Source organism: Thrips palmi, unplaced genomic scaffold, assembly GCF_012932325.1.
Source record: "Thrips palmi isolate BJ-2018 unplaced genomic scaffold, TpBJ-2018v1 HiC_scaffold_12, whole genome shotgun sequence".
In the NCBI taxonomy this organism is placed as follows: Eukaryota; Metazoa; Arthropoda; class Insecta; order Thysanoptera; family Thripidae; genus Thrips; species Thrips palmi.
In genome coordinates this window covers 6,230,611-6,257,425 of record NW_023144623.1, presented here as the reverse complement: position 1 = coordinate 6,257,425, position 26,815 = coordinate 6,230,611, and the positions used below count along the sequence as shown (strand labels likewise).

The following is a 26,815-nucleotide window of genomic DNA, read 5'->3' as shown; positions in this document are numbered from 1 at the left end:
CACCACTTCACCTGCGAGGCCCGGCGAGGCCCGGCAAGGCCCTGCGAGACCCTCATCCCCAATAAAAGGCCATCGTCCGTCCTCGTCCGGCGCGCGGCCAGGCCGACGGTGCCCAGTGGAGAGCGAGCGAGACGGCGAGCTCTTTGCCTCATTAAGGCACGAAGTAATGAAGTGGCCCCGAGCTATCTGATATGATTACTGGCGGAACTGGGTCGCAGTGACAGAGGCAGAGACAGAGCACCGGGCGCGGACAGCGTGGACAACTCACTTTGGGAGCCGAACGCGGGCGATCCGGGCCGGCAGCGCCACAAATCCGGCCCTGGCCCATGTGTCAGCCTGTCGCTCTGTCTCGCTCGCACCCCCTGCGGGACGCGGCGGGAGTGCGAGAGAGACAAAAAGGCGCGCCCTTTCTGGGCCTGGACCACCACTCTGCAAACAGTCGAACCTGAAGTGGCTGTGGCCCCCGAAGCCGAAGTCACGCAACGCGAACGCCCGGCGAACGCCCTCGCGGAACACTTGCACCGGTTCGGGCCGTCGGGACGCGGAGTGGCGGGGCGCGGAGCGTGGATGTGCCGGAAAATACCACCGACACGACGGCACGACACGATGTGGCGCGGCGTGGCGCGGCGTGCCAACGACAAAGTCGATTAGTCATCCGGAGCAAAGGGACGCAACAACACGCCGGGCTTGTACAAGTCCCCTCGCTGAATTTCTCATACGCGGCCGCCGGCCGCGCGAGTGTGGGTATATAAATTGGCACACACGCTGGAACTCGTTCCGGAGCGACCAAAAAAAGAAAGAAAAACGTCAGTCGCCGACAGTGTCGTGCAGTCCCAAAAATGGGCGAAATAATGTGGGTTTGGCGTGTGCCTTGCGCGGCGATGTAATGACGGGTTTTCGGAGATCGCGCCTCGCCTACACGCCACGCCTGTCTGCAGACTCATTCCGAGAGTCTCGCTCTGTCTCTCTCGCGCCTCAACGGGACGCCGCACAAGTGCGAGAGAGACAGAGGAATGCGCCACGTCTGGAAGGAAGGAGCGCCGCCTTGCCGCCAAGCCTCCAGCCACGCCGCCCGCTAAATGCACGCCAAACGCCAAACGCGTCGAAGGCGGTGACCAACACGTGCCGAGCGCGGCACTTCCGGGAGAATACGACGGACCAATTTCGCTCTTGTCTCTCTCTCTCGCACTCGTGCGGCGTGCCGGCGGGCTGCGAGAGAGACAGACAGCACTGTTCCCCGGACTCGGCCCGCAGACGACGGGTGGTCGGCCGTAACTCCGGCCGAGCCCGAGTGGACAGTAGTCTGTCAGTCTGTGTGGACAGAAGTCCTTCTGGACTGTGCGTGTGTGTGTGCGTGTGTGTGCACAGCCCGAGTCCTACAACACCTAGCGGCGCCGAGCGGCGTGGTGTGGAGCTCGATGGCCATTGAACCACTCGGGATAATCTCCTGTTTGGGCGTGGGCCCGGCCCGGCCCCCACCGGTACCTCCATTCACACTCGCGTTCGTTCCCCATGCCATCCGAGCAATTAACTCTCGTTCGAACGCGGCCCTTTTGACGAGCTTTCGCGCGGCCAACAGGAAGAACGCGCGCTTCATCGAGGACAGAAAACGGCGGTCCCTTTTCAAAGTTTCCGCTTTCGGGTTTCGGGTGGAGCATCGCACCAAGCTCAATTTGAATGAAATTCGAGGCGCGCGCACATTAAAATTCAAGCCTTGCCCGCCCCGTCCCTCGTCCTTGCCTCACTCGCGGTCAGTGAGTGGGAGAGAGACAGAGGGAACCACGCCGCCGCGGCGACGGACTGCGACGGACTGCGACGGACTCTACGGCAAGGTCGAAACCATCAAACAACGAAACACCCAGCTGTTTGCCCCCGGTCGGCCGGCCGGTCGGCCCGGGCCTGGGTCGGGCAGTCGGCCTGGCTGGCTAGCTGTCGCGGGATGGCTCGGCTCGGCCAGGGCAGGGCTCGGCCTCCACCCCCTCCCCTCCCCTCAGCCTCCTGTCAGCTGTTCGGTTCCGCGCTGCGCGCAGGCGACCGAAGAGTGACCGCAGGAGACGAGAGAACAGCACGACGAGCTGCTGCAGTGCACCACCGCGTCTGCTTCACCTCACAGGCTGCCCCGACCACTCCCTATCCGTCACTGGGTCAAGACCCGGGCCAAAAGAGTGCCGGTGGGAACCTCCTCACTCACGTGGACAGTGCTCGGTGTGTGTGTGAGAGAGAGGCATTCCCTGAGATAATTTCCTGGTTACTTCTCCATCACCCAGCAAATTACCACTGAGCTCTCTCTCTCTCTCTCTCTCTCTCTCTCTCTCTCTCTCTCTCTCTCTCTCTCTGGCCCTACCGTATCCCTACGGCGGATGAGTCTTGACTCCCAACATTTACCTGTCAATGCAAATCGAGATAGTGTAATGCGAACTTCGAAGTGCGGCCGTTAGTTGCACTCAGCGCATATATGAAAGTGGTTATCGCGGCGAAGCAAATGTCATCGCACTGTAGCGGCTAGCCCCGCGCGGTGCTTCAAGAAGCGCGATAAGAAAAATGTGTTCAGCGAGTGCCATGGTGAAGATTTAAGACAAAAGCATAGCTCTGAGGATTTTGATTGGAGTCAGATTGGAGCACTGCTTCCTCCTGGGCACCCTAGATTTAAAACGCACAATGATGTTGCTCGGAATGACGTGCACGGGGTGCGACAAGGTGGCAGGTGAGCCGTTTTATCGGTTTCTAGTTCGAGCTAGGCAGACACAGTTCGCCAATCATCGCGTGCAGGAATGACCGCAGAAGCGGCTCAATCACCGGGAAAATAAAGCAAGTGGCCTTTGGCACGCCTTTGGCGCCAAAACGTTTTATGGGAGCGGAAAGAGACCGACCGAAAACAGTGTGCTGTGATAATGATAGCCTCACAACCGATTTCTTAGAAACACTTTTCTTGGTTTTACGAGGAAAATGCAATTGCAGCGCAAATACAACTTAGACGCTTGGAAACTATAAACTCAAGTTACTCTTTTCTAATCACGAAGGGTTTAGTTAATTAAGAACGATAACGACTGTATTTAGCCATTTTTATTATTTAGCCACTACAAGTTTAGCCATTTGCTGCTGATCATTCATTCGGTGAAAGTGCCACAAGGCAACTTCAGATCGTCAGCTATCTGTGAAGTAGGCAGTGTATGCCACGCTTCGCGGCACTCTGATGAAACCAGTTATGGCCACTGGTGTCGGATTGTTTCGGTTCAGGCACTTGTTCGGGCTGGTTGAGGCGGTTTCGGGCAGCCGCGTGCGCCTGAGCGGCACCGCAATCGAAGCCTTTTAAACGCAGTGATATTGCACCCCTGTCCAGCCTTGGCTAGCCTCGGCCCCCAGACAACAAAGAATCAAGAGCAATCAAATTGTTCATTTCGTCTGAGCGGAGACAGCTTGGCTTTCTGCAGGAGGCTGCACAAGGGGAAGTAAGTGTGTGTGTGTGTGGACCACACATGGAAGTTTTTCGCCATGTGGTTTTATTGGCGAAAGTTATTGCTTCCTTTGGCTACTGCCCCGGGGAGAGACACCACGGACCAGAACAAGCGGACGTCCAAGTTGGCGTCTTTGTTTTGGCCATCTTTGCCGTCGGCCATTTCGCATCTAGTCGCCCTCCGTGCTCTCTGGCTTCCTGTCCGTGCCGTGCCTGTCAAAGACACAGCGCGAGTGTGCGCGTGTTTGTGTGTGGCGAGGGGGCAGAGGCTACAAATTCCCTGCAAATGTGTGACCATGCAGAACGAATGTTAATTTTTTTTGGCTGTGGGTACTTGACCCGCGTGCTATCCGCCGCTAGTTTTGTTCCGGCCGGGTTGGACCACCTGCCTCTCTGCCCCGCTCTGGCCCGCTCTGCCCCGCACCGCTCCCACCTGCCGAGGCGGCGCGTCCCTCAAACAACTGCTGTCCCGGCGCGACCGCCCGCAGCGAACTCCATCGACCCAAATCGAATCGATTCATTCATCATTCTCTTTTCTATTATTTTTTATTTCGCGACTCTGTTAGCAAATTGTTTTTCTCCTCTATTTTTTTTTGTGGCTAGGAAAGTGGGAAGTGCGACAAGGTCCTCGCCGCACGACGAGACACATTAGTGACGGGGACGTAGGCAAACCTTGCCATGCGAAACCATGACCAATGCCGCCTTTGCACTGCCACATGCCCCCCCCCCCTTTGCTTGTCTGTCTGTCTGTCTGTCCGTCTTGTCCGTCCGTCCTGTCTGTCCGTCCCCATTAATCCTTGTGAGCAGCCACAGGGCTTGGCTCTGTGCTGACATCGCTGAATGGCCGCCCCTTTTAGGCCCAGTCGAGATCGGGATGGTGCAGCCAGCCTATCAAGGGGGCGGGGGTGGCGCCGCAGTGCTTCCGACCCGACCCGCCCAGACCGCAGTGGAGTCGCCGACAGTGTAGGGCGCCTCGCAGACGGCGCGGCAGACACGGCACTGCGAGACGGTCGCCGGTATAGTCAAACGGGGCGATGCCCAAACAACAGTTTTGCCGCTCCGCTGTTGGTTTTGGTCCCCTAATGGCATAACATTACCTGGTCGGCTGCTGCGCACAGACTGAACCCGTCTCGCGGCTCGCAGCGATGAGCGAGCGAGACAATGAGATGGAAGGAAGCAGGGAGACAGACGACGCGACCCCAGCGCCGCCTAGCGCGGCAAATTTGAACTGGGAATGGGGCGGCGGGAGACGGATCCGACAAGTGAGGCCAAAACGGTTAGAGCGGAAAAAGGAGGAACCAAAGTGGCGGTCGCTGCTACCGCTGCTATCAGGTCACCCCCGCCTTTCTCACAATATTGATGATATTTCGTTACGGACCGTGTGAGGCGGAAGACGAGACAGACGGGGAGAGGGAGGGGGATGTGTGAGGGGGTGCTCGGCACACCACTCACCGCCCCGATATCCCGAGCGGCAGGGCGGCGGGGACGCGCGTCGGACAAGACCATCGAGGCGAGACGACGAGACGACGACGTCGGCGAGGCGAAGCAAGCGATCCCCTCAACCTCAACGGGTCAGCAGCGTCTCCCTCCCCCCTCTCTTCTTCTCTCTCTCTCCCTCTCTCTCTCCAGTGTAGTACTGGTCCACTTTTGCCTAACAAGTCGCGACCCACTTCTCGCGCGTCAAGTTGTCGCGAAAAAAGATTAACGTGGCGCGTGCTCGGCCGGAGCCACGGCCGGAGCAGCCCTCCGGCACCAACCAGCGCGTCAAAGGAAACACTCCGTGAGCGCGCCGCCACGCCGCCTCCACAGGTCTGTCAACCGCGGCTATCACGCTCCCCATCTGGACCCGGAGGCTGCTGCAACGGCCGAAGCCTGCCTCCGGCCGAGGCTGCGGCCATAAAACAAGCCCTGTCCGCAAATGAGGTCGTTTCTTTCACAAATTGAAAAGCGAGAACGCGGTCTGATTGGACGACACGGCGAAAACCGGTGTGTGTGTGTGTGTGTGTGTGTGTGTGTGTGTGTGTGTGTGTGTGTGTGTGTGTGTGTGTGTGTGTGTGTGTGTGTGGCCGGGGGCAGCGGCCCCGTGTACAGCGCACTATCAATGAAGCGCGTTGTCATAATAATAGGCTTTCTCTGTCTGCAGTCAGGGCCGCCTGATAGTGGCGTGCGATGGGCCGGCCCGATATTGTCCGTTCTCCAGGCCGGCGACTCCAGGCGACTCCAGGCGGTGCGAGCGAGATAGCGCCGTTCCTGGAACCGGAGCCGCGCGGCGCTGGAACTCTCCTGGAGGCGTTTTCGAACCGACGCGCGCTTGTCGCCGGAAACCAACGACCTGACACTTGGCTCGTTCTCCTGGAGGCGTTTTGGATCCGCCGCCAATCACGTGACACCCTCGGAGCGCCACAGCGCTTTTGTGTGACCGGAAAGGGGCGCGGAATGGGTCGTGCATTTGACAATTTCCTCCCTGAAGCGAGGCTAGGAGAGCCCTTTCTGTTGCTGTGGCGCGCCATGGCACCGTCGTTCCTGTCTCCGCGGTCGGAGCGGTCGGAGCGGTCGGAGCGGTCGGAGCCCCCTCTGGGGCGTGATGCGGCGCGATGCGCTAGTGCTCTGTTTGCTATTCACTCACTAGGCGCCAGCGTGCTAAGCCAGTCTTCCATTCCCCACTCAGCCGTCCTTTTCAACCCCATCCAGCGCCCGGCCGAAAGAATTCCTCTATCTCTCTCTGTCTCTCTCTCGCCCCGCCTGTCGCCACTTCCTTCCCGGCCTGTACAAAATGAATGTCTAATAAACTTTGCCCCACAGGCTGCGGCCCACAGCAGCTGTAGGCCAAGCTGGTGCATTGAGGGCGTGTTAGTGCCTTGCTATTTTAATCCATTTTAACCCCTATTTACGGGACTCCGAGCGTCTGCTCTCGTGGGATAAATTCCGGATGAAACAAGTTTTTAAATCGCATTTTAGGTGAGTAGTGTCTCTCTCCGCAATGCTGCTCTTCTTTTTCCGACGCTCGCTTCGACTCTGCGGAAAAGTGTTTGCTTGGGGGTGCGGCTGGCTCCAACCGACAGAGAGTCTTTAGCTTCCCAGGTCTGGCCGAGGGCAGCCGAGGGTCTGGCCCGTCTGCGGCCCCCGGGCCGCAAGCCTCAATAATAGGGGCAGTGCTTGTGTCCGGAAACGGAGACGTGAAAGGGAGACGAACAAAAAGGGGGACGATTGGCGCCTCGAGACGTTTTACGTGTCGCCGCTCGGTTTCGCCTTTTCCCGCGCATTTTTCCCGCGCTTTTTTTCCCGCGCGCATTGGCGAGCTAGCGCGTATGAAGTGCCGCCAAAAAGTTGCCCGCCTCAAGTTTGGCCGGCCAGGGCGGCCAGGCTTGGGTCGGGGCGGCGGGGGCGGCGTTGTGTGTGTGTTTTGGCTTAAAGCCCGGGAGGCGGCCGCCAAGTGGGGCACAATAAAGAAAAGACAGAAAGAACTGCGATTGGAATTTCGCGGCACGCAAATCGATTCGATTCATAAGCGACCGGCGGCGGCGCACTTTACGGTTGCCCTTCACGCTGCTGCCGGAGCGGCGCGGGAGGGGAAGGGGAGAGGGGGAGGAGGGGAGGGTGCAGAATAATTCTGGCGAAGCAGAGCTGCTTGCAGTACCGACCGACCCGCTGTGCATACACTGCCAGTCGTTTCGTCGCTGTCCTTGTCGCACTCGTGGGCCTCCCGGAGACAACAGCTCTTCTGAATCGCCCGACAGCGAAAATGCTTAATTGACTGCGACGCTAAAAGGGCGGCCAAGGGCAGCAGAGAGAGAAAGAGAGACAGAGAGAGGAGACCATACTTTTCCCGCCCGAATCTGTGGCCCGAGAGTTTTATCCAGCGGGCTCCCGGCGACTGTCTCCTAACCTGACTGCGCTACACTCCGAAAGTCTTGTGGCGAAGATTCTCCATGGATGGTGCAGCAGACTTTGAAACTTGCCTCTGAAAATTCTTCGCACCGCCCACATATATTTAGTCTAATTTCGGTGTTTCGCATTGTGGATGTAAAAGAATGTCGCCATATTATGTCGATGCAGCCGTGCGGCGTGAGGCACTGAGTGTGTTCTCCGCGCCACGCCGCTCTGCGCTGCGCGCTGCGCCCACGCCACGCCGCGAGGCTCGTCGTTTCTGCCGGCCGCCGACAGAGGGCGCTGCCTGTCTGTGGCGTCGCGCGCCTCGCGCCCCGCAGATACGGCGCCCGTTCATCAGATCACCCGGCCTCGTCGTCCGGCGCTGCAGATGAGGAGGACCAAGATGATGAGGAATTTTTGAAGGGGCCGTCCATTTCTTCTTGGACGGTCCTAATAAACAAACAATCATGCCCCATGTACACTAGAAAGATGAATTTCGGCGAAATCCACCGGTGTGAGTTTCTTCGTCGCTGTCCTATCTTTTCGCACTCACGTGAGACCACTCGGGGAGGGGGGGGGGATTGCTCTGCCTGCACAGTCCCCTGCCCAAGCCGAGCAGGTCGAGCTTCGTTGAGGCTTGACTTGCCGCACGGCCAAACCCAATTTCCTCACTTTCGGACGCCAGCGCGGCGCCACGGTCGCCACCGCCGCCTCCACCTGCAGGCATGCCGCTCGCGAATCAACTTCGCCGTATAGTTGCGCCAATTTTCGGGAGAGCGTGCGCCTCAGACGCGCGCCGCGATATTAGCCCGCGAAATCTCTTCAAAAGAGCTCTCAAGAAAAGAGTACACACCCCCGAAAAAAAAACTCAAACTTGGCGGCGCAAGCCTTGCAATGAATTCTTTATTCTCGCCATGTGGGGTGCGAGTGTGTGTGTCTGTGTGCGAGTATTCGTGTTGGTCTGTGTGGGTGCACACAGGGAAGGACGACGAGAAGCGACTTTTCCGCCCCAATTTGCATGAGAATTGAAAGTGGCTGCACAAGCAGTTTGGTGCGCCGCGCGGGCTTTGCGCTTTGGACGCACACAAACGCGCGCGCACCCACACACACCCACACACACGGAAAAAGGGGAGGGCGCGCCGAAAGGTCCCAAAGTAGTGGAGTGGGGCGACCCAGCGACCTCCTTGACCCGCTTTGACTGCAAAGAGGCCGATAATTGCATCAAAGTTCGGCGGTCGGGCGAATCAACTCTTCACCTCGACGCTTGGTTACACTTCGACACACTGCGAGCGAGTCAAGCTGCCAAAAACGGGTCACCTTCGAACCGTCGGCGAACGAATGGCGAAGGCGGGAAGGAATTCGTGTCGGCGGGAAATTTCGATGACGTCATATTTGAGCGGCCCTTGGTGCACACGGTGGCGGCGCGGCGGGGCCGGCAGGGTTTGCTGACGCCACGGACTCATTCCGTGAGTCGTTTCGGTCGCCCTGTCTCCCTCGCACCCACCCGGCACGCCCACGGGCACGCCCCGCGAGTGCGAGAGAGACAGACAGACTCTTCGGAATGGGTCTGCACAGTGTGGGTCGTTTTCGCTGCAGGTGGGTGTTTTCTCGGCCAACCAAGTCAGCGCATCGTTGGACTACATTCGATTTTAGTGCGGAGGGAAAAAAAAAAATGAATGACCGAAACTGAAACACACGTAAAAATTAATTGTTCGAGTTCTGATACTTTTCAATGCAGCAAACTCGTTAAAACAAAAATAAAATTGAAGCACTGCACGAAACAAAAAGCGACGCCCCTGTCGCTCGCCTGTCGTCCGGCAGTCGTCACTCAGTCGTCACCCAGTGTGCCGATGGCCGAAGCGAAAAACGGCCCTGTGTTGTTCTTGTTCACTGTTATTCAAATTGCGATAACCACCGTATATATTTTGCAATAAAAAACTTATCACATTTTCTTTGCTATAATGACAATTAAATATCTGCAATAAAAAATTTATAGCTAAATTTTGCAATAAAGTATCACATTTTTGCGATAATGACTACAAAGAAAATGCAATAAAAAGTTATCGCAGAAAAAAATGTGATAAAAGTTACTACAAAACGCTCTATTATCGCAAAAATTATGGGGTGGTTATTGCAAAAAAAGTGCAATAACAAAATTATCGCACTCCAGGATGCGATAAATCGTGGGAATCGCAAACTCGGTTTTATCGCAAAAATTTGTAGTAAAAGTATCGCAAAATGAATGACAGTGTTGCTGCTGCAATATAAATATGGCTCATGCGGGGCCGACGGGCCGACGACTGGGCGAACCGCAATTTTGGCTTTCGCATCATAAAGCAGAGGACATTAGTCACGTTAAACTGCCCAACCCTCTACATTGCATGCGGACTAAGTGAATGTGTGTGTGTGTGTGTGTGTGTGTGGTGGGGGTGGCGGTTCTGCCTGCGTGGAGGAAGGGACTTTCATTTCACTCCACTGTCGGCCTCACATCACTATTCGCCGCGACCCAGCTATAGCAGTTAGCTGCAAACAGTCAGTAGCGGCGTAAAGGGGAGGGAAAAAGAAGGGGGAGGGGAGGAACCTCGTACAGAGCGACACATTCACACGCACACACACACACACACACACACACACTCACACGTACGAACGGCATGTGTTGCTGCACACAGCAGAACTGGTCCTAAAGTGACCGAAGAAAAAAAGACGCGGCGTTGATTTGCACGAGTGTGTGTGTGTGTCCTCTTCCGGCCTAATTTACAGTGGGTGTGTGGGAAAAGGGACGCTGGTCCATCGATCAGTGCCGACGTCAAACTAACGACCAGCACGACCCGAGAGGAAAACTTGGAGGCGAGGTGTTGGCTTCCCCGTGAAGCATCATGGCAGCCCGGAAGGAAATACGCACACGACACGCGCTGCCTGCCATTCGCCTCCGCACAGCGGATTTGCCAGAAGACCGGTGGAGGCGGCCAAAATTCTAGGCGCGTTTTGAGCTCCAGATCTGCGAAGTGGGACTCGAACCGAACGTGTGGCCCCACCAATGGATTCCTCGTTCGGAGAGCATTCCATTGGTGGGGTCACTCGTTCGGTTCGAGTCCCTTTTGGCGACTCTGGAGCTCAAAACGCGTTTCGAATTTTGGCTGCCTCTGTGCTCCGCCTTCGAGGCCGTCGGGGCCTTGCGGGGCGAGTGTCCGATTCGGGCACGCGCAGTAGCCAAATCCTCCTCAAAGGTAGCCAGCCCGGGCCGTGACAACGGCGCCGGCTCATCGCCTGGCCTCGTTATCGGGCTCGCTTCGCCGTGCTCCGCCGTGCTTCGCTATCAGTTGACATGTTGTATGGCCACCAGAAGGCGGAGTCCGTCAGGTCCGTCCCTCCCTTTCCTATGATTACTGCTCGGCCCGGCCCGGCCTGCCCGGCTGCTCTACGGTGATCAAAAGGACCAGACCCACGGCAACCCACAGCCCCCTCCCCCTCCACGCCTCCCCCGGGGCTCGCCACCACCCCCTGGGCGGGGCGCCCTTGGCGGACCGACCAGCTCGCCGGCCGCGGCGGCGTCGGCGGCGTTCGCGTGCAACTCAACAGGTGACCGCCCCGACGGGCCCCGACGGGTGGCGTGCTTCCGGCCCGTTGGGTCTTCACAGTGCACCCGCCACTGCGTGACCGCGACGCAGTGCGAGCCCGTCGAGGGCCACAAAACCGACAGCAACGCCCAAATCGGTGTCGTTCGCGCTCACCTTCCAACATGGCTCTCCCGGGACGGTTGCCAGAATCCGGCGAAGTTTGGATAATCCAAGTGGACGCGCTGTGTGAGAAAATCGCGAGATCGACGCACACACACACACACACGCACGCACGCACACACACACTGACGCGCGCCCTGCCACTCCGCACGCGCACGCTCGGACGGTCACCGCGCCACTGAGTTGGGCCTCGCTTCGGCCGCCTGGCTGCCGCGATGCCGCCAGTCTGCACTGACTGACTTGGCTCGACTCGCTCGCCGTGGCTTGCCGCCGCTCGCCTCTCTCTCCCTCCCTTGGCAAGCTCTCTCGCTCGCGCGCGCTCGCTCTCTCGCTCTCTCGCTCTCTCGCTCTCTCGCTCTCTCGCTCTCTCGCTCTCTCGCTCTCTCCGATTGACTCCGCGGCGCCGCGCTCGGCCGTTGGCTGCCAGTCGCTGCTGATGTTGATGGTGCCTCAATGGCTGCGACTACACCTTCAATGTCATGCCGCTGGAGCCTGCACTGCTGGCACACTGCAAGCGGCTGGAACCTGGAAGCCCTCCTGGAGCGGACCGGAGCTGCGACGTGCGCTCTAGACAGGCTCTGTCTCTCTCGCACCCTTGCGGTGCGCCCCATGAGGGCGAGAGGGACAGAGCGACGACAGCAGAGCTCGGAGTGCACTGTGAAGACGGGAGTGGATTTACCGTGGAGGCCCGAGGAAAACAAACACAAACTTTGCGAGACAAACATTTACCTGGTCAGTGAAAGGTTTGAATGGGATCGCAAAGAAAACAAAACAAACCACTTGACAGGTAGATAGACCGAAAAAGTAAACAACAAACACTGCGTTCTCGTGACCCTGGCCGTCATAGAGCGTAGTACCGTTGGACGTACCCGCCGTAGCCATTCATGTAGTGCTCCGGGTGGCGGGGTGGCGCTTTGAATGGCGATCTAACGACGGAAGACGTCCATCAAACGCCTCAGCGCGGCGGCAAAGCAAAGCACCTCCGTTCCGTTGGGCCGTAGGGCTAATCCTGCTCGACAAGGTGTGCCCAGAGCTCCATCTCCATGGGACTCGAACCGAACGTGTGACCCCACCAATGGATTGCTCTCCGAACGAGGAGTCCATTGCGATACCTCCAAACCATAACCGCTCAAATGCGATTCCCCCCACTTCGTCCCTAACCTCACCTGCTCAGGTAAAGGATGGGGAGGGGGGAAATGCATTTGAGCGGTTAGTGGGCTCACACGTTCGGTTCGAGTCCTGCTTAGCGACTCTGGAGCTCAAAACGCGTCTAGAATTTTGGCCGCCGGCGCGATTCTTCCGCCACTGCACTGCTAAATCCTCATAGATTATCATAACACCAGTTTTTACAAGTGTACGAAGCAGAGATCCAATCTGAGACTTTGCATGACAATGCATCCATCGTCACGTAAGCGGTTCCGGCACGAAATCCGAGCGAATCTGAGGCCTCATTGAAAGCCCTGAATCGGGCTAATCCCCGCACGGCACGCCACGGCGTTAGTCACGTCGCTTAATTGGCCAAGCTCGTAATTTGTGTCTCATATCCACGTCCCGCGGGTCGGCCGCGGCCGCCTAGTGGGTCTCGACGACTCGAGCCGCGCGAGGCACACTGCTGGCGGAGGAAAGCGGAGCCAAAGCGGCGGAGCCGCCTTCTACCTCAATGAAAGTCAACACACCCATTCACATTCACATTAGAGCCGACTCGACGACCGGCCCGAAGTAGACAAGCAGTGCGCTCGGCTCGGCTCGGCTCGGCTCGGCTCGGCTCGGCTGTACTTTCCGTCTCCGAATGCACGGCGAGCAGAGCAAGCAGTACGTGAACTGCCATGATGTGATGCGACACACGAATGAGGCTGCCGTCAACAAAAGACTGACAGTAAAAAAACAAAAAAAAACAAACAAAAAAAACAGCGCGCGAATTGCGGAAATAATAAACCGAAAATTAAAGTGTCGGACACAGGCCACGGGCCGGCCGGCCGCCGCGCCCGCTCTCCTGTGGACAGATGTAGGCCAATTTGTTTTCGCCCTCTCCCTTCGTGGTCAGGGGTACTCTAGCATTTTCATGCTTTTAGTGTAGGCGGACATACTAGGTCTCCCCCCCCCACCCTTTTCCCCCGTGTTTGACCACTACGACGAATTCAAGGACACAATTTCATTACAACCGTGTAATCGCAACTGTTTTCAAAACACACATTAACTGAAAAAGGCTAAAAAAAATGTCGGGTAGCATGTGTTTGACATGTCGAGTATTCTTCGCCGGCGTGGAAAGTCTTCGCTGAGAGTTTTGGGTCCCGCGTGCTGCGCGTGCCGAAATCATTGCCAACTGCTCTTTGCATTTCCGGGGCTTTAATTCGCTGTCGTGTTATTGTTTTTGCGGCCGGGAGCGTTGCCGCCCTGTGAATGAATAATAACCGGGCCGGGCCACCCAATGGGCCACCCCACCCCGAGCCACCCCGTCGGACCGACAGTTCGACAGTGATGAAATCACAGTCGGGGGAAATGGCGTTGCGGCCTAGAGCGACGCCCGCCCGAATCAATGTATTACCCAATTGTTTATGATGATTGTTTTTTTTTTCGCGACTATTATTGCGCTGCATGGCTGACGTTCCTCAAGTTTCTTCTTCTTATTGACGTCGCTGATGAATTTCTCACCAGGAAACCTCCCCGTCCTGCTGATGCGCGCCGCTGCACCGCGCACCGCCCTCGTCAACAAACTCGCCAACAAACTCCTGGCGTGGAGTAGAAGGCTGTGCTGCCGTCCCTGATGGCGGTAAGTCCCGGCGTCCCGGCCCCCGGCCTCTGCATGAGGGCTAACTTCTTGGTTGCCGACGGCGGTGTGCTGGGCTCTGCCGCTCTGCCTCACGGCTCTGCCTCGTGGCTCGGCGTCGGCCGCAGTGCGCCGCAGTGCGGTTGAGCAGTCATCGAAGAAACAGGACCTGCCCGGTGTTGCCACATAAGTAGGCGAAAATTGCCGCGAAGCGCTGAAAGGGTTGCCAACCTCAGCCTGCTTACGACTAGACGACTTCTCGACAGCAAAGCCCGGATATTCCGTGATAGGCGGGCGGAGGTGGGCAACCCTTTCGACGCTGGCGCGTCGTGGGCGGAATTTTGTTGGCAGCACCGTGACACCAGCACTACCGGGGGCCTCGGAAATCCTCACTCGGGCCGACGTTCGTTTCCGAGTTTGTGTCCGTCGCGTGAAAACGTCTCGGCGGAACAAGTTACTCCCGCAGACTGGCGGCACGGCGCGGCGCATTTGCATATTATCTCGTTGTTCGGTCCAGCAGTCCGGCCAGGCCGCCGGAAGGTGACCCTCCTCCCTTCTCCTCGTCCTGACAGTGGTGCAGACACGGCGCAACTTGGAACAGTATCGGCCTGCAGTTCCGTCCCCGCCACACGCGTGGACCTCAAACGACACTGACATCACCAGTGAGGACGGCGACGCCGGTACGGCAGGGCGGGCTGTCCCTCCCGCACTGATGGGGCGGCCGGAATGAGCGGACTGATTCCGCGCAGCGACGACCCGCGTGCGCCTTCCCTCTCTCTCTCTCTCTCTCTCTCTCTCTCTCTCTCTCTCTCTCTCTCTCTCTCTCTCTCTCTCTCTCCCTCTCTCTCCCTCTCCGCGACGGGGCGCCCGACCAGGGCCCGACCAGCACCCAATGGGAGCGACGGAGACGGCGACACGAAAAGTGGCCACTCGGAATCATCAGGCCGACTTTAAATATAGCTTCGGGCGAACCTTGCTGCGCGTTGCGGCGTCTGATCGACTTGGAGAAGGGCGCATGGCAGAATGGCAGAATGGGCTCATCCTGTACAGTCCGTGCGGTGGCCGTGCAGTCCTTGCAGTGGCGCGGGGCTGCGAGCGCGTGTCTGCCCGGGAAAAGGGGGAGGGGGGCACCGCGCTGCCACACCGTAAACACGGCAGGGAATGGACTCGACATTTCGGGCAGGTTTATCGAACACTTTGCTTTGAGGCGATACAGCGATTGTTTCAAATGCGAATGAACGCATTTGTGGGGCAGGGCCTGGCCAGGGCCGCGACATGTTAGAGCCCCCCCCACCCTTTCCATTCAACATTATGGTGTGGTGGCTGCAGCTGCACTTGTCCTCTACTTTGTTGCGCTTCGCCACGGCGTGGTCATGGCCGCCATGGCCGCGCAGGGTCGCTCTGTCTCCGTCGCACTCATGGGACGCGCCGCGACGCGCCGTGCGGAGCGAGAGAGGCGGCGGCAGGCGGCGGCCCCTGGCGGGTAGGCCGCCCCTCGCACGCCAGCGCGCCGAGGGCAGCCCGCCGCACGGCGCCGTCACGCTGCTGCCGCTGCAGCGCATGCGCCAGGCGGTCCGTCTGTCTCGCTCGCACCCACACGCTCCGCGAGTGCGACAGAGACACGCTGTGCCTGGCGACGAGGTGATGGTGCCAGCGGGGATGTTGCGAAATGTCGGAAACGATGACGAAAATTAGTGTATTTATTCAAGAACAACGACGACAGTAAACAAAGCAAGCTATGTACAAATGGGGTCACACGCTGTTGAGCTTTCGGCGGTAGATGGTGTTGGGGGCGGCGGCGGCGTGGCTGACGGCGACGCCCTGGAAGGAGCGCCGCAGCGCCGTTGCCCCGGGGGCGGCCGCCGTCGAAGCCGACGTCGTCCCCGCGCAGGCCGCCGGCGCCTCCACGACCGTGTCGGCCGACGCGCCGGACGTGGCCGACGACAAGGCCCTGGAGGCCGTGGCGCCGGAGGCCGTGGCCGAGGCCATGGCGCACTGCAGGACCACGGCGGCGGGCAGTGCCATGGGCAGCGCCAGCGAGTCCTCCGGCACGAGCGTGGCCCTGGAGCCGCGGCCGCTGCAGCACATGTGGCCGCCCTCGTCGCACTGCTCCGAGTGCGAGTGGCGGTTGTTGCGTAAACTGCGGCACAGTAACTCAGTCAAAAAAACACGAAACGGGTCGGCGGCGACGGGACTCGAACCCGCGACTCACCTGGTCCCTCGTTCTCGGCGTCCCTCCACCCGGCAGACGCGCTGCTTGAGCCTGGCCTGCTGGCCGCCCAGGTCCGCCACCGCGCGGTCCAGGCGCTCCTTCATCTGCTCGATCGACGCGTCTGCCAACAAAGAACAGTCCTGGCGCGTTAGCTCAGGCGGTACGCACGTGGACTCCACAACCGCGAGGTCCGCGGTTCGAACACCCACTCACCCAGCCGCAGGACGCGCTCCGCCAGCGTCTCCTGCTCCTTCTTGGCCTGCTCGAAGGCCTCCTCGTCCAGCAGGCGGTCCTTCCGCAGCAGCTGGCAGCCCCGCTCCAGCAGGGAGTGGCGCGCGTCCGGGTAGTCCGCCAGCGCGGCCCACAGGTCGCTCTTGGACAAGCAGAACAAGTCCGAGTAGCCCAGCGAGCGCACGTTGGCCGTCCGCCGGTTGCCCGTCTTGTTGCCCGCGATCTCCAGCACGCTCACCTGCACACCAAAATGTTTTTCAAAACAGGACGTTTGAAAACATAGTGTTTGTGTGCAGTGTGGTGGAACCCACCTCGCCGAAGACGGAGCCCGGCCCCAGCCTGGCCAGCACGACGGAGCCATCGTCCGCGACGACGGACAGCCGCCCCCGCTTCACGATGTACAGCTCCTTGCCGACGTCCCCCTTGCGGCAGATGTAGTCCCCGGGGCTGAAGACCTGTAGGCCAGTGGGTCAAGGTCGTTCAAGGTCGTTGCGACAGGCAATTCAAGATCATTGCGACAATCGGTTCAAGGTCGTTCCAACAATCAGTTCAAGGTCAAGGTCACGCACCTGCAGCCGCAGCTTGAGCACCAGCTCCTCCAGCAGGCCGGGCTCGCAGTCCTGGAAGATCTCGACCTGCTTGAGCGTCTCCAGGTGCACGTGGATGGCGATCTCGGCCTTGAGCTTGTCGGGGAGAGCGGCCAGCACTCTCTCCTCGTCCAGCGCCTGCGCAGCCACCGCCTTAGCCACCCGCACTCACTCCAGCACGCATCCCAACGCACGCACTGCCACGCACCTGCTTGTTGGCCCAGGTGTAGGCGAACCAGCGGATCACCCGGGCCTCCAGGTCCTTGGACACCCGCCGGAACGCCATGTACTGCTTGACGCCGTCCATGCGGTTCTGGAACTCGACGCGCGCCGTGTTCATGTTGCTGATCATGGAGCCGATGTTGCCCACGATGGTGGCGAAGATGAGCACGCCCGCCAGGAAGTCCATCACCACAAACAGGTACTCCAGGTCGTTCTCCGGCTGCGGCGTCTCTCCTGCGGGCAGCGGGGAATGGTCACCGTTTCAGAAGAGGACCAGTGCAGGCGGCCGAAATTCCAGAAAACCTCCAGCCGAGGCTCCAGCCAAGTAGGGTTTGAACTGACCCCACCAATGAATTCCTCGTTCGGAGAGCAATCCATTGGTGGGGTCACACGTTCGGTTCGAGACCCATTTAGTGACTCTGGAGCTCAAAACGCGTCTAGAATTTAGGCCGCCTCCATTGGCGTTCTGGCCCACTGTTCGTGCGTCTGCAGAAAGTTGTGCGACAGGGAGGCAGAGACAAAGCACGACAGCCTACCGATAGTCGTGAGTGTGAGCGTCGACCAGTAGAAGCTGTAGATGTACTGCCGCGAGAGAGTGATGTTCTTGTCCTCCGGAGACGTCGTGTTCTTCAGGTTGTACACCCAGTTGTCCGTGCCGAAGCCGATGATGTAGCTGATGTAGAAGTACAGGCAGGCATTCCAGTGGATCAGCACCAGGATGGCGAGGACGACCTGAGCAGAAGAGGGGTCTTGGTTTAGAGGGAAAGTGTTACAAAACGATTTTACGAGTCTTTAACAAATCACAGTCTTTCAGATAGCCTTCTTTAAAATACAAAGTTGAGTTGTCTTTGATCTCTTTCGTTTAATTTTCCTTTTAAAGGTGTGGACCGCAGTGCGAACCAGTATCACTGCTCCACTACTACTGCTTTCATTAGCACCACGCCTGCGGACGGCGAATCGCACCCACCAACTCATTCTACGAAGATAAACGTGACCCGAATAGTGCGGAGACCACCACCACCACCAGCACCACCACCACCACCACCACCACCACCACCACCGTCGAGGTCACACACAAAGCACAAAGAGAGGAGGAAGAAAAAAAAACATTCCAGTAGAGTAGCACACCAATCGCTGTTAACATGGTCGTTATCCCATCGAATTGGCCGCTGCGTCTCTCAAGGGCCTTAATTGCCAGGTAATAGCCGAGGGAAGGCCCAGGGGCAGAGGGCCTATCGGATGGAGTCGATCCTCCCAGGAGTCCCCGCCCGGGGCAGCCGGCACGGCGAGCAGCCCGATGGGCAGCCCGATGGGCGGGCAGGGCAGCCCGAGCCGCGCGGGTCAACACCGCCATGACGCCTGGACAATTACCAACCGGGCCGTAAATCGGCCCGCGGCCACAGCCCGGCCAGAGCGCGGCCAAATTCGGCGCGAGGAAGAAGGAGGCGATGATTAAGCGGAATTAACTTTTAATGAGGCCTCGGCGCGCGAATAAAGAAATATTCGATTTGAAAGGCGGTGGTGCGGCTTTTCCCCTCTGCCACCGTGCCGTGCCGTGCTGGTGGAGGAGGGCAAGTTTCATCACGGTGATGAAGATAATGCTGCAATTGGGGACCTGCAGCGGTGCCCTCGGACGTACTTTTGAAACGAGCGTGGCTCCGCGGTGGACAGTCCTTGGGGAGAGGAAATGAACACACACACGCACACACACAAACACACGCACGGGGGCACATTAGCCGTGGCCTTGGGGGTGTTGGCGCGGGAATACGGGTCTGGCCGGGGCGGGGCCGTGTCGACGCATCCGATAGCCCTTCCCTGTCCTTCGGGTGGTCCTTCCCTTAGAGCAGCCGCAGCCCTCTGGCGGGCCCTGCGCCAGGGAACCACCTGGTTCCCGGTGGTTCCTGGAGGGGCCGCCAACAATGCGGGCTGGGAGGCGCCAGAGTGGAAGGGGCGAAGCGTTCCACGATCCCCTAGCCTCGCGCAGCCTTGATCCCTCCCTCCTTATGATTCCCAGCCGCATCCCTCCCCCCCAGGAGTGCCGGGAGAGCCGGCAGGGCGGCCCCATTCCCGCCCGCGGCGCTTTCAAGGCCCAATCAGACCCCCACCCCCCACCCCCACCCCGTCAAGCTTCAACGGGGTGGCTTTGCACTTGCCTCATTCAGTATTATTTTCCCACTCTCCTTCCTTCTCCCTCCCTCCTCCGATCCGTCTCCTCTCCCTTTCTCTCCGCAAGGGGGTAATTAATCACCTGCGCTTTTTCTTCAGTTTTTTTTTCTCGTTTTTTTTTGTGGTCGCCGTGCGTCATTAATTAGAGGCGATAACGCTGACCGAGATTCGAAAAGAAAACGGAAGAAACAAAAACACGCGGCCCTTTCGCCGCTAGGATAAACAGGGAGGCGAGATGGCTTTCGTTGGAACCAATTTGGCCGGAAATTGGGCTTCATTTTGTCGGCATCGGTGCTACAATGTCGTTACAAAGCTCTATTTTCCTGGAAGGCAGTTCGGAAGCTGATTATCAAGGACAACTTTGAACATGGTTTGGTGCATTTCGGAAAGGTGAAAAATTATCAGATTGTAAAAATGTAAAAAATTAGCTTCTCCCAAAAGATAATTTTAAAAAAATCTTAATTAATAAATCTCAATTTTAACCCAATTTTGTTGTTTTGCCAAAGAATTCACCTAGTCCTTACCAGGCCGTTTTAACATTCCTTGGAAAATTTTTAATTTCAATTTGACTCTGTTGGCCTGGGGAGGCTCAAGATGGCTGCGGGTGACCTAGGGGTCATCTTACTACTGGGATCATCTTACCACTAGGGATCATCTTACTACTGGGGGTCATCTTACTACTGGAGGGCATCTTACTACTGGGTGTCATCTTACTGGAGAGCATCTTTCTACTGGGTGTCATCTTACTACTGGAGGGCATCTTACTACTGGGGGCCATCTTACTACTGAAGGGTATCTTACTACTGGGGGTCATCTTACTACTGCTAAGGGGGTCATCTTACTACTGCTACATGGGGGTCATTTTACTACTGCTACTGGGAGGTCTTCTTACAACTGGGGGTCATTTTACTACAGGCTGCATCTTGCGGGTCATCTGGCGGAACAGGCTTCGACTCACCTTGCAGATCCTGAAGGCGTTGGGATAGCCGGTGCGCGTCTCGGTGCGGTCGAAGAACTCGAGCATCCTGGGGAAGCGCAGCAGGCGATTGACGCGCACGGCCACGGGGCACGGCAGCGAGTCCTTGCTGCAGTAGTCGGCAGTGCGCCAGAACAGGTAGCCGAAGTCCGTGGGCAGGAGGCTCAGCAGGTCGCAGCGCCACCGGTTGCTGCGGACGTAGTTCCAGCGCAGCCGGGCCGCGTCCGTCACCATCAGGCCCTGCTCCAGGTAGCCTGCCCGCCCAGCGGCCAAGCGGACAGCCGAGAAACCAGATTAGCTAGGTGCGGAGGAGAGCAAAGACCCCCGCGGAACGTGCATGCGTCATGTTGGCGTCTTGCCATTGCTGCACTCTCAAGAAAGTTTTAATCAAACTCACTACCTTTGATTTCCTTAGAAATTTTTGACCCTTTGGTCAGCATGACTAGAGCTCTCAGTTTTGAACTAAACGTTTTTCACAGAGAAGCTATCAATCCAATGGGTGTTGCAGTAAACTTAAGTGCTTAAGTAATGAAAGTACTTTAAAATAAAAACAAGGATGAACAGGCCGGAAGGCTTGGACTTGATATCACCAGCGTCCTGCTAGCGTGTGTGTGTGTGAGTGTGTGTGTATGTTGGTCGCAGCGCGCTTGTGTGTGTGATAGTGTGAGTGTTTTGGAAGTGAATGTTATGCTGTCGGCTAATCAGCCGCACTGACATCACACACACGCGCACACAGACACATACACACACACACACACGCTCGCGTCGAAAGCCGTAAGTGAGTATTCCTGGAGGGGACGCTCGTCCTCCTCGCTCTTCTTCTCCTCCTCGTATCACCCCTCGCCATGCCCCCCCCCCCTCTCTCTCTTCCTCGCCCCGAGTCTCGGAGCGCGCGCGCCCCCTGCCGCCCCAAATGGGCAGAGTAAACATGTTTGTTCGCCCACGCCGGTGAAAGGTGACGGGGTGACGGGTCGGTGGCAGCCCTCTACGAGGCTAGACGAGGCATCCCGGAGGGGGGACGGGGCGGCCGGGCGGCACGACCGCGGCGTGCCCGTGCTAATAAGTAGGCTGTCATGCAATCAACAGTGCGTCGGCGGTGCGTTCGCACAGTGGGCCAGAGGACCGGTGGAGGCGGTCAAAACCCCGGTCGGCTCCAGAGTCTCTTAATGGGACTCGAACCGAACGTGTGACCCTACCAGTGGACTGCTCTCCGAACGAGGAATCCATTGGTGGGGGTCGTTCGGTTCGAGTCCTGTTATGCGACTATGGAGTTCAAAACGCGTCTCGAGTTTTGGCCGCCTCCACCGGCCTTCTGGCCCACTGTGCGAGGACGACGACGCCCTCTACAAACGGAAAGGCGTTACGGAACGACGTCCTTGAACGCACCATGCAGATGGACGCACCGCGCCTCGCACCACGCCTCGCACCACGCCCTGGGCAAACCGTCCCGACAGAGTCAACACTGCCGGTCACGCCGCCGAGCCGCCCCGCCCCACCCCGCCCCACCCGGTGGAAAGTTTCCGAGTTTGTGTGAGCTGCCCGCCTGCTGGCATTTCGCGGTGCAGTTCCTTTTAGCGCGGAAATGGTGGCGTGGCGTGGCGGGGCGGGGCGGGGTGGCCACTGGCCGGCCGGGTTCAGGCGGGCAGGCTCGCTTGACTAAATCGAGGGAATTCATTTAGAGAGCGCGGCCTGGCGGCCTGGCCCAGCAGCCACCAGTGCTATTCAGGGCGCCAGAGGACCTGCTCCACCGGGAAGCTTACCCTGGACTTTCCGAGAGCTCTACATTTGTCGAGAGGGCCTGTCGAACTCGTGATAAAATAGTACCATCGGTTTTCGCCTCTGTCGAGGAATTCATTGGTACTCTTATTCGTTTGATTTGAGGCCTAACCAGGCCACGCGGAGCTCCAAACGTGTCGCGTGAGCCAGTCGGCCCAGCGCTCGGCTTACCTTCGTGCATGTGCACGATGGTGTCCAGCATGTAGATGGAGTCGGAGATGATGTCGAAGGCCCACCACATCTTGGTGGGGATGGCCCGGTTCAGCTCCCAGAAGACGGCGCGCCCGATGGTGAAGATGAGGTTGTACAGGACGGCTAGACTAACGAAGATGAGCCACTGCGACAGAAAGACAGGTCCCAAATCAAAAGCCGTCGGGATGGCGGCAACGCATTTTTGGGCTGTCCGAGCGGGGGTCAGAAGGCCGGTGGAGGTGGTTGAAATTCCAGACGTGTTTTGAGCTCCAGAGTCGCTAAACAGGGCTCGAACCGAAACTGTGACCCCACCACTGGATTGCTCTCAGAACGAGGGATCCTGGTAGGGTTGCACGTTTGGTTCGAGTCCTGTTTAGCGACTCTGGAGCTCAAAACGCGTCTAGAGTTTTTGCCGCCTCCGCCCGCTGTGGGTGTTGGAAGCCGAGGCTGCCGGCCCGCGGCCTGGAGGCCTGGAGGCCCGTGGCCGGTGTAGCTTACCCGATAGTGCAGCGGCTGTGAAGGGTCGAAAGAGAGGCTCCGGTTGCGAAGGAGGTCGAGGACCCCTTCGTTGTGGGATGACTTCGGGGGCGGCTGCGTGCACTGGTGGAGGTGCGGGGGTGCTGACGGGGGCGGGAGGAGCCTCGCTGCCCCCGCCCCCGCCTCCACCCTGGCCTGCGCCGCCCCCGCCTCCGCCGCTCCCTGCCCCGGGGACGCCCACCCCAGCCGGGCCTGCAACACCAAATGCACCCTGTCAAAATCCGGTGCCAAAGTTTTATCGTGAGGGACACAAAGTTTTATCTGATGGATCGGCCGGCTCTCGTATCACTGTGTGGTCAATTTTTGTTCTCAAAAGTGGAATCTTGGTGCGGACACCGCCTTCAACGCCATCTTTAAATCTGCCAAACCCCCAAAGCCCCGGCCCACAAAACGGCCGCCTGGAGTGTATTCTCCCCCTGGGTGTGTACTCGGGGCGTTTACAAGATCTCTCCTTTCGGCGATTCATCTTCCAGTGCGGTTGGCGAGGCTGGCAAGGTCCACGCACTCTGTCTCCGATCGTTGTTCCCGCCATGATTCATGAGGTCTATCTGTCACGACGCAGGCATGCCCACTGTGGTCGGGGGTGGGGGGACAAGGGCAGTGGGAAGGGGAAGGGGCGTAAACGGACAGGGGGGAGCAAAGCGCAGGAAAGATAGGGTGGCCACGCAGCTTGAATAAGGTAGCGTGCGACGATGCCGGACAAGCGGTTTGCCCCCGAAAGATGTATGGCACTTTTCCGCTCCATCCGTTGCACAGACGACCGAAGCGTAGCGGAGCCCTGCCGCCGCCCCGCGGAAGAGTCCCGCGCCTCGCCTCGCCCTCCATCGGCAGGTTCCATCAAACGCCCTTTGTCGCGACACAACACGCACTTCCACGTGCAGCGCGGTTTCTCCGTGCTCCGCTGGTTTAAACTTATACTTGCTTTGCAGAATTCTTTCTGCCTGTCTGCCTGTCTGTGTGCCTCTCTGTCTGCCTGTCTGTCTGCCTGCCTGCCTGTCTGCCTGCCTGTGCGTCCACAGCCTCCGCAGTCTCTGCAGTCTCCGCTTGCCTTTTGTCTCCTGCGCCCTTTTCAGAGTCCCCGTGCGCGCGGGCGGCGCGGGTCATGAAAGTCGCACCGCGGAACTGTTATCTGACACCGTAAAATATATGCACAATAATCCTTTCACAACAATGTGTTTTGCCCTCCTTCGCTCCGCGGGGAACGTTTCGCGCCACAGTCCCACGCTCGAAAGAAGCTGGGTTAGCGCCGTTTTAAAATTTGCTTTGAAATTCTGAAAACCAAACTTGCAAGAACCGGGTGTTGATTCTGCCTCTTTCCTTTCAAAGTGACCAAATCGGAAATCTTTTGAGTTCAATCTCTTCGGCGGAGCCTTGGGGCTTCAAGGAAACAAAAATAATTTCCGGCCGAATCCGTCGATCCTTGCAGTGTCCTCGGTAAGAGGGAAAAAACAACAAAAACAACAACAGAAAAAGGTAAAATACGACCCAATGAAACGAAGACGCGAGGCATTTGAAGCCGCCAGGCGAGTTGAGCTGTTCTTTACAGTGTCGACTTTATGGAGCGAACCGAGCCAGGCGGGGCCGGGCGCGGGGCTTTTCTGAGGGCGTCTCTTTGGCGGGGCGGGCACCGACCCCCCCCTGAACGCGCGTGCGTGTGCGTGTGTGTGTGTGTGTGTGTGAGTGTGTGCGTGAGAGCGAGTGACATGGGGCGCAGGGCGTAGGCAGGGCGTAGGCCACATCAGGTAACTCGATAGCTTATGCCGATGGGATTACGGGATGGGTGCTGACTACAGAGAACGGTATCCACGCAAAGGCAAAAATACACGACACACGGGCGGGGAGACGGGCATACAGACAGATAGATTTACAGACAGACAGGTGGACCGATTTCATAACGAGCGGCGACCACATAAAAGGGGGGGGGGATCTCATTGGGGGACTTTGTTGCAGTGACTCCGCGGTCGCGAAGACTGAGAGTCGTTTTCCTCGCTCTGTCTCTCTCGCACCTATACGGGACGCCCCACGAGTGCGAGAGAGACGGAGCGACGAAATGAGTGTGGCCATAAGTCACCTGGATCGAAGAGGCTACCCTGTTGAGGCCCCGGCGGAACCGGGAAGAAGTCGCATTGGGGCCCCGGCCCGAGGAGGCGTCCTGCAACAAGGAAGCAGTGTGTCAGACGGGGCGCTCCATCGGGTTGAGGTTCCCACGCTCGGCTCCAGACGAACATTGCTGGAGTACATGGATGTGAAGCCAAGCCGGGGCTGCAGTGAGTTGGAACCCCCAACTGGAACTTGACTAAAGTCATGTGACTTTTAACGATAAGACCCTTCAAAATAACACCAATTTGATTGATTGTCAACGCACCCAGCATCACTAAGCAAGTGCGAACCAACACAAAACGCTGCCTTCAAATTTCAATTTCAAGTTTAAAAACAAAACTTAATTATTTTCGCTCCAATTGTTTTTGGTGAATTGACTAGGTAAGTAGCGTGAAAATGAAGAGGGCCAGCAGTTTCGGATAAGTTTTGGAGGAGCCTGGCTGATGGACCGGCCGCTTTAGAGTCGGGGAGCGCCTTGTGGGTAGGCCAGGCCGCCGCGCTCGCGAGTCGGCGCGCTGCCCACCCGTCGGGCTCTCTCTCTCTCTCTCTCTCTCTCTCTCTCTCTCTCTCTCTCTCTCTCTCTCTCTCTCTCTCTCTCTCTCTCTCTCTCTCTCTCTCTCTCTCTCTCTCTCTCTCTCTCTCTCTCTCTCTCTCTCTCTCTCTCTCTCTCTCTCTCTCTCTCTCTCTCTCTCTCGCTCTCTCTCTCTCTCTCTCTCCGTCCGCCTCGCGGCTCTTCAAAAACTGCAGGGCATGGCTCTCCGCTTCGGCGCGCTGCTGGGCCGTGGCGTGGCCGTGGCGCGGCCGAGGCGTGGCCATGGAGGCCGTGGCGGCCAGGGCCCGCAGTCCGCCCGCCTCGAAACATGGCGAGTAAGCCCTTAAGCCGTAAGCTCCCGCAAGACACGAGCGGCCCCGGCGTTCGAGGCCTTGGGGGCCGGCAGCTCTGTCTCTCTCGCACCCCTACCGGACGCCCCGTGAGTGCGACAGAGACTCTCCAGCCTGCAGGCCAGGCGATGCCGGGGGATGCAGCGCGGCCGGGTCACTGTGCCAACCACCACACTAGCCGGCCGGCCAGCCCCAAGGCCCGAAGGGAAAGGGCCGACTTTTTCCCAACAACACACACTTTTCCTCATTGGGGCGGGAATATATTTGCGGTCCAGTTTGTTGTTGGGGCTGGGGTAGTTGCGGCGTCGGCTGGAGTGGAGGTGGAGGCCCTGTGGCGTGGTAGGCCGCAGGACCACATGCCACACCTCTCTCTCTCTCTCTCTCTCTCTCTCTCTCTCTCTCTCTCTCTCTCTCTCTCTTTCGTGCGTGTGCTCCAATGCCGTTCCGACCCCCCAAAAAAACTTCCCCTTGATTCCTTTTTCACTCTGCGAGGAAAAAACATGCGCGCACGCCCACGTACACACACTCACACACACAAGCGCGCGCGCACACACACACACACACGCACACACACACACACACACACACACACACACACACACACACCTCACCGTTCCCTCGTCACCCCCTTCGAAGGCATTCAAACTCAGCGTGAATTCCATATCTCCCTCCTCCACTCCAACCTCGCCGGCCCCGCCCCTCCCTTGCTCCGGCTTGCTCCTCGCATGCTTGCCCCGGCTTGCCCCGGCTTGCCCCGGCTTGCCCCGGCTTGCCCCGGCTTGCCCCGGCTTGCCCCGGCGCTGGCTGCGCCCCCGGACCGAGAATGCAAGCCGGGCGCAATTGTTGAGGAAGGGGGGGAGGGGGCTGTTCGATCTGATGCGGTCCGTACATGAACCACACGCGGCAAAGCCATGAAATCGGCGAATTTATTCATTTTCGAGCGCTTTAACCGAACGCTCTCGAAAAACGCAGCCGTGTCGTTGCTCGAGCGCGGTCACCTTACCCTCCAGACCGAAGGAAAGTGCAAGAGAGAAAGGGGGAGGGGGGGGGGATTCGATCGCCCACAATGATTTATCGCCGTCTGTTTCATTAAGCCATCCGGAGAC

The 26,815-nt window shown here is 58.4% G+C and overlaps 2 protein-coding genes across 3 annotated transcripts in view; both read right to left on the bottom strand.

Annotated features, from left to right (window-relative positions):
• LOC117640265 (protein MRVI1-like) overlaps positions 1-11,280 on the bottom strand; it is a 34,225-nt gene extending 22,945 nt beyond the window's left edge. For both annotated transcript variants that reach the window (XM_034376622.1, XM_034376623.1), the window contains exon 1: positions 11,056-11,280. In XM_034376622.1, coding sequence (XP_034232513.1) covers positions 11,056-11,065 — 10 coding nt within the window. In that variant the 5' untranslated portion in view covers positions 11,066-11,280. The remainder of the gene's footprint in view (positions 1-11,055) is intronic.
• A 1,919-nt stretch (positions 11,281-13,199) lies between these two features.
• Positions 13,200-26,815, bottom strand: part of LOC117640490 (cyclic nucleotide-gated cation channel subunit A) — a 61,620-nt gene continuing 48,004 nt past the window's right edge. The window contains exons 4-16 of the mRNA XM_034377009.1: positions 24,799-24,879; positions 22,884-22,919; positions 22,689-22,853; positions 22,170-22,335; positions 20,205-20,476; positions 17,617-17,812; positions 17,067-17,314; positions 16,841-16,996; positions 16,583-16,726; positions 16,254-16,509; positions 16,041-16,161; positions 15,825-15,968; positions 13,200-13,236 (exon numbers count right to left, since the gene is read on the bottom strand). Of these exons, the coding sequence (XP_034232900.1) occupies positions 13,200-13,236; positions 15,825-15,968; positions 16,041-16,161; positions 16,254-16,509; positions 16,583-16,726; positions 16,841-16,996; positions 17,067-17,314; positions 17,617-17,812; positions 20,205-20,476; positions 22,170-22,335; positions 22,689-22,853; positions 22,884-22,919; positions 24,799-24,879 (2,022 nt within the window). The remainder of the gene's footprint in view (positions 13,237-15,824; positions 15,969-16,040; positions 16,162-16,253; positions 16,510-16,582; positions 16,727-16,840; positions 16,997-17,066; positions 17,315-17,616; positions 17,813-20,204; positions 20,477-22,169; positions 22,336-22,688; positions 22,854-22,883; positions 22,920-24,798; positions 24,880-26,815) is intronic.